Genomic DNA, 12,284 nt, shown 5'->3' with positions numbered 1-12,284 from the left:
AAAAAAAAACAAGGTGCTGCTCCAATAGCAAAACAGCTCAATTCTCTTTACCCGGGTCTTAAAAAAACATCCTACAAAAGCATTTGGCTAAACCTGCTTCTTCAATATAGCGTCTCCGTATTTCTTGTGACTTTTTGTCTGCCCAGATAACCCAGCGACGCTGCCTAACACTGACTAGCGCTGACAGAGTTACACTTGACTTCAGACCACTTTTTTTAACACAGATCGTCCCCTGCAATCACTATCAAACCACAGATACAAGACTGTGCACTTGCATGCGTTTACTTACACTGGGTATCAGATTTGTACCATCTACACAGATACCATAGCACCATAGCATCGCAATGAACCAATCCAGACTCAAAGTGGTCTACAGTAGGTCAGCACAATATCAGTGCTACCATATAAGGACCAAACCACGGTGCAATATTAATTACAAATCTATTGTGTTGCCATTTCTGGTTACTGATGTGGACTGCTAATCTGCTGGTTTCTTCAGGGTAATAAACTGGGATTATAATGGTATCCCAATGGGCTATAAAGGGCAGCTAATTGAATTCATGGCTAAAAATACTGCTATGAGTCTTAGTTTCATTCCTTTGTTTGAAGATCAACTGACCTATACTTACGGGTGTTCGTTGCTAATGAACATTTGCCAAAAGAGGAATTTTGCAGTAAATGTACAGCCGCCAGGCAATTGAACTGTAAACAAATTAGCTCATTGCAATGTCATGCAACAAAGGAAATGCACTCTGGGTCTTTCTCATACTCCACTGCTTTGTACCTCAGAAACAAGGAAACTGATTGCAGCAAAAGAAAATTGCAGACACAGCTATAAGAGATATACAGTGCAATGAAACCCATTTTGGGTAAGATCAAACCCCAGATACAACTTAAACTCATTTCATTAAGGTCTAATACAAGGCTGTTTTACATGCATACTGCATGTTATAATTTTAAGGCTTCTCTTTACTGCATCATCAAAAAAATCATGCACCTAGCAAGCTCATTAGAACATGGATTTGTGAATGAAGCAGGTTCATCTACCACCTCCCCTCCAGTCCATCCTCATTTCCTTCCCTCCCACACGAGACAAGTTATAATGCCTGTCTCCAGACTGGCAGGCTGGCAGTTTAGACAACTCAGCCAGTGAGAAAACATCCTTGCCAATATCTGCCTGAACGAAAAGTGTTTGGTTTTCCAGGACTTACTCAGAAAGCAGACCATCGTTATCTTGCTTGTTTAAGTTGGTTTACTGTCAGCCAAAAAAAGTCGTTTTTTGGGACACAGGTATATAAACCTCCTAAGCTTGAAACTAGCTTTCCCCTCGTCTTGGAGTCGTACAAGAATTCTCCTGCTATTCCTTGCAGCAGCGGGAGGGTACAAATGAAAATCAGCCACTCTTACAGCTCAGGAAACAAAAGATCATTATGAAACAGGATTGCTTTTTATTTCCTTAAAGGTGTTAACCCTAACCCTAACCCTAACCCTAACATTTTACTGAAAATACCTAACATATCAACATGTCAAACCCAAGGTGAAAAGATATATGAGGCTAGTGAATTAACCTGTATTGAGAAACCCTGCTCCCTGACTCAATGTCAAGACTGCTCTGGAAGGAGTCCCACGGGAGCCGTGAGCAAGCTGTCGGAGGATGGCGTGCCAGCCCAGTGCGCTTCCGTACTGCCAGGGACACGACTGTCCTCTAGCAGAGTGGTCCTGGCTTGGCGATGAAGGCTGGACACTGATGCTATGCAGTGGATCTGGTCTAAATTGGCAAGCTTCTAATGAGCTGCATCAGCTGCTGCTAACTGCAAGAAACTTGCTTATAAACATTACACAACAGCTATTGCATTGTTGTGGAAGTTGGGGTGGGGGGGTGCATTCTGTTTATGGGAAAAGTGGGGTGAGGTTTAAGCTGGAACACAGATAAGCTAAAATAAACTTGAATTCAAATTTCTTTTTAGTATTTCTAGATTCAGCCCTATTGAGTTTTTACTAGTTATGGATGATAGGGTGGAACACAGGTCTTGAAACCTTTGTGAAAACATGGGAAAAAAACAAAGTAATACATGGTTCATGCACTATGACCCTTTTGGAATGTATTGTGGTGCTTTCGATTCTAGAGATTAAACAATTATACATTCAACAATGAATTACATTTTTATTAACACTTTCCATTGACTGGATCTATTTGCTGTGCATGTACATACCAATTACTTAGCAGGCAGTTCAAAGGCACCCCAGAGTTGGGCACCTCGTTAAACTTTTATAAGGAAAACACATTTACCCACTCCTCATTGTATTATTATTATTATATATATTTTTTTTATTGTATTTCTTTTTCCCCAATGCGCTCTTGGTCCGCAGCCATTGCTGTCAGTAGGCATTATGTCCACAGAGCCACTCAAGCGATACAAACTAATACGGTCTGGAAGCCAGTCTCATGGGCCAGCTGTGCCCTTTGAATCAGCTGCAAACCCCCCCCCCCCCCAAAGCCCCCCCCCCCTTCCTCCACCACCCGACTGGAAACAACAATGATTACTGGAACGTGCTCCCTCACCGACTTCTTTCAAAGGCACAGGAATTCCATTAAGAGGCCCACAAGCTCAGTGGAAGCTTCTGAGGAGGATCTACAAAGTGTAGATTAGCCCCCAAGTCTTGATTGTCTCATTCAATTAAGCTTTGTTCTAAGGGTTTGTTATAATTCTTTTGCAAAGCGCTGTAAGCTTGGGTCTTCAGCATGAAGCTTTGATTCTTGGCAACTTGTAGAAGACACAGTGTATGGGAATTCCAATCACTGTGTCTGTAATACTCAGGGCTTCTACTCATTTTACAGTCTACAGAGTGTACAGAATTATACCCTACATACTATTGCCACAGGAGTATGTGACTAGTTGAATTTACAAACCCTATGCAAACTCCTAAGAAGATAAGGCAAAAAAAGCTCCCCTTTTTCATATAACAGCTGGAACCATAACACAGCAGCAAACATCTGTCAGATGACATTTTTGTGAGCCGTTTTCCCACAAGAAAACAGCTGTGGTTTGAACTTCAGCAAAGGTGTTGGGTGAAACAGTCAGTCGGCACTTTTACTACGCAGCATCTGCATGCTGTAGCATTTTAATTACCGGCAGCTCAAATGAGCGATACCAACTCCCAGTTACAACGTACAGCAGACGTTTGAGAATCCATGTTCCAAAATTCTTTACTTTGGGCACATGTTTCCTTCTCTCGAAACTTAAGACACAGTAGCCATTCTGATTTGCCAGTATATGTTTTTTTTCTTTGTGGCGTGACTATACTCCCAGATGCAAAAATAAACAAAATTCATTCAAATTCATTCAGGACTCTGCTGATCCTTTTATCAGCGCAAACAGATACTGTTCAACATAACAATATCAAGCATCACTCCCTTAGGATGTTATTAACCCACATACAGATACAGTATACTGATCCACTAGTGTAGTGGACATTACTACATGGGGGGAGATGCCAAACCTTTGCAGCAACAGTGTATGTTTTCAAGGATTTTTTTTTCCACGTCATATAAAGAAATAGAAATGCATTTTTCCTTCTTTTCTTTTTTAAAGCGTTCTTTACCAGCCTCTCCCAAATGCATTCTTCCAAATCCCATTAAAATCACTTTCATTCCAATGGGCACTTCATTAAAACATATAAAAATTCAAGACACTCTTTGGATTGGAATAGCCCACCAGATGCAAAATTCCAGAGGGGTCTCACTTTGCTTTCCTCTAGCCAGCGTTACAAGTGGAGATACCGAAGCACGCCAAAATCCCAAGGTCAACGCGGTGACTCAGAGGGACTGAGCTGGATTTCAAACACAGGATCCCATTCCTACACCCGCAGCAGGGCTGGAATGATAATCAATATTTAGTTTACTCTTTGATTATTTATTGTGATAATCGTGTTTCTGACAGCATCTGCTTGAGAATAAAATTGGTTCCTTTGCCTGTGTCACTTTACAGCAAGGGTGTCCAATCGCCGTCCAGGTTTAATATGGAAGGACACCTGTCAATGGCTGTCAGTAGAGACACAGTACTACAATAAAGAAACAAAGAAATAAAGACGAAATGTTTAAAACAGTAAAATCTGACCAAAACTGAGCAAGTGTGGGGGTGTGTGGGGTTCAGAATTTTAAATTCGGGGTCTTTGAAACCTACAAACCCCTCAGGATATAAATGCACCTTGATTTTTATGCCCTGTATCGCAAGACTTCACACAGAGGCTCTGCCAAGCTTCAGTGCACATGTGAGGACTGGAAGCGAGATCTACAATGAAGGTGAATGTACTTTATTGATTCTGTTTGAAAACGAACACTGCAGAAGTGTTTATTTACTTAGCTTTCCCCGGGGTGCTGGGAAGGAGGGGTTAATGCTTACAGCACATGGATCACTTGTGTTTGGTGGTGAATGACTTCGGTATGGATGGACTTCTTCTTCTTCTTCTTCTTCTTCTTCTTCTTCTTCTTCTTCTTCTTCTTCTTCTTCTTCTTCTTCTGCTGAGTAAATCCACCAATCAAAGGCTCTGTCAGTTCTCTACAACGGCACACTAACAGACCGAGGGAGTCTTCTTTGATTTCCTTCCCTACTCAGAGCACAGAGTGCGGGTCAGTGACTGCTGTTTGGAAACACAGTCTTTTCCATAAACAATGGAATGCTCTGGCGTTATTGCCCCCACTGTGCTTACTCTATCACTGTGTGAGCCGTTTTTCCTGCTGTTGGTTCAATTTATCCCTTGCCAGACCCCCTGTTCCAGATGTGCGGTAAAGAGGCTCTGGTAACATTGTCGGCTCAGCTGGAAGGTGTTGGCATCCGCCAGACACTGGGCTGCAAGTGTGGAAAACACTAAGATCACTGTCTGGGGCTAACACTGCTCCAGCAGCAAAGCAATTTACCAAAGACAGAGTTACCTTTCCACTATGGGGGGGCCAGCACACAGTGCACTTAGAGTTCCACGGGGGGGGGGGGGGGACATGAGAACATGAGATGATCGTTTCTCAGCTGAACAAGTAAGGGCATTTGAAAATGACACGTTTCAATCACAGTAGAAGAGGCTGATTTAACATTGTTACATTGCTTCAGGATTTACAATGCAAGCCTGCGTGACTAATTCCTCCGTTTTCTACAAAGATATTTCCTCTTGAAGGCAGGATTAAATTCACTTGGAAATGCTTTTTTAAAAACAAAAATTACATGTGTGAACCAGGGTGTCCTTGGCTCACCGCGCACCAGCGACCCCTGTAGTCTGGCCGGGCGCCTGCGGGCTTGCCTGTAAGCCGCCCAGAGCTGCGTTGTCCTCCGACGCTGTAGCTCTGAGGTGGCTGCATGGTGAGTCTGCAGTATGAAAAGAAGCGGTCAGCTGACGGCACACGCTTCGGAGGACAGAGTGTTTTTTTCTTTGCCGCTCCAGTGTCAGCGCAGGGGTGGTAGCGGTGAGCTGAGCCTAAAAATTGCCGTTGGATATTCTAAATTGGGAGAAAATAATAAAAAATAATTGCCGACTACAAAATATATATAAAAAAAAAAGAAAGGGGAAAGATTGCAGAGTTTTGGATTTGCGAACAGCGTTCAGCAGACAGGTTCAAAGGCCTTGGAAAAAGGCAGTGTCTGGTTTATATAATCATCACAAATTAGCTGTCCCCGTTCCTTTTGACTGCATTTAACCTTGCTGCACGCTACATTATAAATCTGGGGAGGCCATCTGCAGAGGCTTATCATCTTATATTAGTAACGGTCATTTCAACACTGGCTCGTTGCCTCAGCGATCCTCCTTCTGTTCACGCAAAGGGGGAGCTTGTCAAAATCTTTTAAAGTTTCTTTTTGCAGGGACGTCAGGAGAAACACAGGCACGCGTCAGGTGTCATTTACGTTATTTTTTCGCCTTATCATTGTCAAAATTCCCTTTCAGCGTTTGGAGATTTGGAGATACAGTATGTCTTATTTTGCTGGGAAGCGTCAAAAGAAATGCGAGTTCATTGACTAAATGCAACCAGAACAATGACACTGTAGCAGGCATCCATTTAACAATGTATTCACAATACAAGCCCGTACACATTTTTCTAAGATGTTTCCTTTTGAAAGCAGAATTAAATTGACTTTACTAAGTTTTTTTTCTGCATGCGTTACGGACTCATGCAGAAAACATGAGCATCTGTCAATGCAGACATAGAATTGTAGCCTGATCGCCTCAAAAATCACAAACACCTGCCATAACACTATCAATAGGGTGTGTCAGAGTCATCACTTTTTGTTCCGTCTGTCATTTGTACTGCCGTGGATACAGAAGCACCTGCCAATCCCACTGTCAGTCCTTTATCAAAGACGCCAGTCAGTCACGTTTACAAAAATGTGTGCTACAGATCCCATTTTCTTTTTTGCCCACTGTTTCCAATTCAACAGTGGAAGCTCACACTGCTTGCTGTTTCAGTTTAATATGGCTTGTCAGTTAATCTGCTGAAAGTTTGGGTTTAATATGCAGGCAGTCTATGCTCCCCCCCCCCCCCCCCCCTGCATTATTTTTATAGAAAACATACACAGTATGCAATCCCCTCCAATCACCCTTCAGTTTTCTTGTCCTAATTATGTTCCCAACTGGAGAAACCTGCATCAGCGATGTAACAGATCCATGCTCCTCTGCTCTTGAGAAATCAGGTCAGGACAAATTAAGCAAAAGAGACGTTTTCAGTAGAAGTAAAAAAAAAAAAAAGAATAATTTGCTCTGGCAAATCTATGCAGCCCCAAGTAAACAATGATGGCTTTCTTGAATCAATGTCAATCCTAACCCTCTCTCTCTCTCTCTCTCTCTCTCTCTCTCTCTCTCTCTCTCTCTCTCTCTCTCTCTCTCTCTCTCTCATAATCACACACACACACACACACACACACACACATACACACACACAGGCACAGGCACACGCGCACACACACGCACACACCTGCACACAACACGCTCAAGACTTGACAGCAGAATTAATTTATCGCTTTAGGGCGAAGATATTAAAGCAACAAAAAAAATATTGCCTTGTCCACAATTTCGAAACCTATTAATGTATATAAACTGATAGCAAAATGTAACCATGTAACAAAATAGATCTGTCAGTGTCATTTCTGTCGTTTGATAATCAAGTTTTAATGCAGTGTGTTCCACTGCTGATCTTTTTGTATGTAAAACATAAAAACATAAAGTTTATATTTCATAGAATTCAAACTGTTTCATTACTTACCTCAAAATGAAATATATATATATATATATATATATATATATATATATATATATATATATATATATATATATTCATTCACAGCGCTTTAAAATTCAAACTGCACTGATGAGCCCCAAACAGGATATAGGAACACATATGCAGGATAAAAATGACTTTTAATATTTTTTTTGCATGCGTATTTAAATAGTTTTCATTTTATTTTAACACATATAGAATCTATGCATTGCACATCTGTCTAACCAGATACAAAACTGCAGCCTCATTGTCTCAAACCTGAAAAACACCTGCCATAACACTATCAACAGGGTGTGTCATAGTCATTGAAACAATGTCGACCCAGGGGACTTTTTCGACCTGAAAAAAGAAACAAGGACCAGGGGTCACAAATGGAGATTAGATAAAGGGGCATTCAGAACAGAAAATAGGAGGCACTTTTTTTACACAGAGAATTGTGGGAGACTGGAACCAACTCCTCAGTAATGTTGTTGAAGCTGACACCCTGGGATCCTTCAAAAACTGCTTGATGAGATTCTGGGATCAATAAGCTACTAACAACCAAATGAGCAAGATGGGCTGAATGGCCTCCTCTCGTTTGTAAACTTTCTTATGTTCTTATATCACATAATACAAAGCTTTACAAACATGTTTTACACAATGTTGATTCATAATTTTACTGGCATGTTTTAGACTCCTCCACTCCCTCTAGACCTCCTCAGTAGATGGATATTTGAGGACCTCAGCGTGAGTAATATTTAATCCCCTATGTCCACAAGACACCCCCGCTGCATACAATTTGAGGTGCTCAGTATTAAAGCTCTTATTAAGCACATGTCTGTTTGCACAAATTTAAACTCAATGATTAAATAAATGGAATTAATGAGGCATTAACCACGCAAATCCAATCCGTCGCATTGTAGCTGGGGATTTTGGTACTGCCAAACCTAGCACGGTCCAGGGGTGCCGTGCTGCCCATCAAGGGGACGACAACAAATTTCAAGCCCAAACAGCAGGAGTAGAATTATCTACTAATAAGGTAAAGAAACATACAAATGTGGGTCAGTCTAAAATATTGCAAATAATTCACAAATCATATACTACATTAATACTTTTCTTTTTTTTTTTTTTTTGTGCTGACAAGCTCCACAACAAGTTGTATAGGAATAAGGCTCCACCAGGTCTAAGGGGTCAAAGCATGTTACTGCCTGTCAGTCAATAGGAGAAGCAGCTGGTGGTTGGTTAATGACTGGGAAGAAGGTGTCGTAGGGGTGGGTACAATTTCACTGCCCAGGTGTGCCTGAAATTAGGGCTTGCAAACAGAGAATTCTGTAGCTTACTGTAGTATCAGATATCATTTTTGTTAATGAAAATACATTTCACTAGCCTCCAGCCACATTTAGCCAAATTGGGGTATTTTATTGATGAATTCCAGTCTGCCAAGGGCTATTCTGAGAACACCAATCCTCCAGAAATGAGGCTTTTAATTTTTGTCTCTGCTGTGCCATGTTGCCTTCCCCGAGTACTGTTTTGCTACAAGAACAACCAAAATCGTCCCTTCACTTAACTACTAATCATCCACGCTTATGGACTGTAAACAAATAATCTATGAATCAGTGAAGCGTTTCTTTCCTTCAAGCCCGCAGTCTTCTCTGCAGTGTCGGGGGTCTCTTACATTAACAGTGTCGACAGCTCATTTTGCTGGCTGGTGGCATTTCTTTTTTTAAGTAGGAAATCAACGTCAGACTTCAGAGCCATACTTGCGCCGGGTGGACGGCTTGTCACTTGTCATTACATCGCTTGTCAATCTTGTTTGTTTTCATCGGCAGACGAAGCGGCTTGAAGAACGGGCCATCTTTTAAAAGGAGGGTCGTTTGTGAATCGTCATTCACACAGCTATTGTTTGTGCTATTTGGCTTGCAAAAGCTAAGAATCCTCAAGGACCTCTGGTTCCAGAGAAGGTGTAGCCCAGTGGTTAGGGGTGAGGACTGGGAGCCAGGAAGCCCTGGTTTCAAACCCGTGTTCAGCCACTGACTGGTTTGCTGTCTGCACTTGGGGGAGTTATTTAAACTCCATCCTTAAACTACACAGACAAGCCGGAAAAGGGATGCAACTTAATGGGAGTTTATACTGTGACAAACCATGACCTTAGTGTTCCTTGCAGTTCAATGCTTAGTTCCCATTGTATTTAGGACCCAGTACGACTGGAAGGTTGTTCAATGTTACTAGAATGGACAGAACGACTTGTATAAAGGTCCTTGCATATCATATTGGTTGCAACTTATATTAACAGCTTTTGGTTATCTCCATAACGAATCTGTCTTAGAATCTGTCACCTGCAGGACTGGCCATTTGACTTCGGGATCTTGCAGGATAACTGTGCGGTTTTTGGAACCCCTATTCATTCGTAAGACCCACAGCAGTTAGATTTTTGATAATTGGCTGTAAATTGGGTAGACTCTTAATGGTGTGTAAGATGACGGCTGCAGAGGCCTGTGACATTTGGAAAGCGTAAAACAGCACACATAACCCAGTCACTGACAGTAGGCTGTGAGAATACTGACCAGGTAGTTACACATGATGGTTTTCCCCAAGAACTACAGAGGGTAGCTGTTCTCCAAAACTGGTTTTTCACCACCTAACAGATCCACAGCATTCAAGATCAAGGCGGTACAACAAAGAGTTAAAAATATAGAAGAAAAAGAAAATCGCTCCGGTTAATTAGTCACTCAGTTCAATCACTGAATTCACAGCCATTCCCATTAACACCCATGCTGGATGCTGCTAATCCGGTGCAATCCACAGCTCAAGTGTTTACGAATATTATTACCATGATAAGTAACCACTCACACTCTTTTATTAAAGTGCCAGCGACAAGAGCTGCAAAACTGCACAGATAGATGGCAACTATTCCCTCGCTCGCCCATCACTCTGTAATAATCACTTTAGCTTTATGTGTGCAGCGTATTCTGCACCGAAAACAGAATCACAGCGACAGTGGGGTTTAAAGTAACTAAAAAGGGAGGAGTGCAGAAGACAGATGTTGATAATAAAAACAATTCTAGGACCATTTAGATTAGCGCTGGGTTAGATATTTGATTATTTGAACAAGCACAGCATTAAATGCATGTTCATGTTTGTATGTGTCGGCATAACAGAATTTATAAATGACTGGATCAACCTGTTGTTTCTTGTCTGTCTTTAACAGGCAATTTGATTTGGTTTCAGGTTTATTCTACTGCTGATTACACCGTGTAACAATTTTTTTTATTTTGGGGGTTCCTGGGTAGTAAATGTTACTTCCTAATTGCTTATGCCTCAAAATTATAGAAAATGGCTATTATTCCCCACAAACTTTGCTTTTGTGACCAGGACAGTGATATTTTGAAATTGACCTATTTTCCAGAACATTCCAGATAGATTCAGTGCTGAGTAAACCTGGAGTAACTTCTAGAACTTTCTAGAACTTTCCAGTAATATAAATAGTAGTATAAATACAGGGGCCTTAAGCCCACCAGTTCAGTTTAGTTCCAGCTGCCTAAGTGGATACATATCTGCATTTTTCTGAGATGGCATCAAGGTCATAGGAGACTTCAAAATGGTGGCATTCCTGATGGGTCTCCAAGGCGGTTTTACCAAGTTTCACCAAGGCGCACTACCACAGGCGGGACTGGCCACAGCGGACCGAGTTCTGTGTGGGGAGGAACAACGTCAAGTGGGAGCCACTGGTGGACCCCCGGAAGGTGCTGATGCCACCACTACACATCAAATTGGGCCTTATGAAACAATTTGTCAGAGCTCTAGATAAGGAGTCGGCAGCCTTCAAGTACCTTCAAGACTTCTTCCCTAAGCTGTCTGAGGCAAAGGTCAAAGCCGGTGTCTTCGTCGGACCACAGATAAAGAAGATCCTGGAGTGCAAAGAATTCCAATGGGCTGTAGGATGTCCCTCAAAGTCCATATCCTTGATGCTCATCTTGATAAATTCAAGGAGAACATGGGAGCGTACGCGGAGGAGCAAGGCGAGCGCTTCCACCAGGATATACTGGACTTTGAACGCCGCTACCAAGGACAGTATAACGAGAACATGATGGGAGACTACATTTGGGGGCTGATTCGTGAAAGTGATTTACAGTATAATCGTAAATCTCGAAAAACTACTCACTTCTAAATCTTTTGTAGTCATTTTTGTATTACTTTAGTATAAATACATGTTAATTTGGATTCATATGTTGTTTTTTTCTGACTTTATGTGAACGGAAAGACACAAATTCGCCCGTTTTCTCATTGGAAATAGGTACATTTCAAAATATCACTGTCCTGGTCACAAAAGCAAAGTTTGTGGGGAATAATAGCCATTTTCTATACTTTTGAGGCATAAGCAATTAGGAAATAACACTTACTACCCAGGAACAAAAATTGTGTTACATAGTGTTACTAAATTATACTTTTAATTTAGATTGCATTCGACCAAACTAAATAATAAACGGTCACCACATAGTGAAACCAGGTGACTGCTCATCTTTTCAAGGAGTGCAGATCGCGCATCATTTGGGTAAGTATTGCAATGCCCCAGGGCGATTTTTGATTTTTCAAGTTTGATTGTCCTACCTTGGCTGCTGACTGGCTTGCCCTTGTTGATCTGCTTGAGTCGTTTCTGGTGAGACTTGCCGTTGTAGTGGATCTGGGCCTGGGCCAGGGAGTTCAGCTGGATGTTGCACACCTCACAGAGGGTGTAGGTCTGATGCTTCTTCTCCCTCTTTGCCCGCTGCTCCGAGGAGGTAGGGTGTGGCTCCGTGACGCCACCCAGGTCTGAGCCGGCCCCCGACAGGCCATTCTCCCCCAGCGGGGCGGGGCTCAAGGGCCGCTTCATTCCTTTAAAATAACAACGAATACAGGAATAAAGGGGTCTGCTCTTTCTCAGACTCCAGTGCTGCCAAGTAAGTCTGTGCTGATACTTTAAGAAGTATTTATCTGCAGGTATTAAATAAGCGTGTTGATTTCTAAACAAGAAAAGCTGTCCTTCCCTCGCCTTTACAATTACCAAATC

The 12,284-nt window shown here is 41.9% G+C and overlaps 1 protein-coding gene across 2 annotated transcripts in view; it reads right to left on the bottom strand.

Annotated features, from left to right (window-relative positions):
* The window catches only part of LOC117434714 (zinc finger protein 385D-like), an 82,230-nt gene that overhangs the window by 44,435 nt on the left and 25,511 nt on the right, over positions 1-12,284 (bottom strand). For both annotated transcript variants that reach the window (XM_034057337.3, XM_034057338.3), the window contains exon 2: positions 11,846-12,109. In XM_034057337.3, the coding sequence (XP_033913228.3) occupies positions 11,846-12,109 (264 nt within the window). The remainder of the gene's footprint in view (positions 1-11,845; positions 12,110-12,284) is intronic.

This window comes from Acipenser ruthenus, chromosome 28 (assembly GCF_902713425.1).
Source record: "Acipenser ruthenus chromosome 28, fAciRut3.2 maternal haplotype, whole genome shotgun sequence".
Classification (NCBI taxonomy): domain Eukaryota; kingdom Metazoa; phylum Chordata; class Actinopteri; order Acipenseriformes; family Acipenseridae; genus Acipenser; species Acipenser ruthenus.
This window is presented reverse-complemented; position numbering and strand designations above follow the sequence as displayed.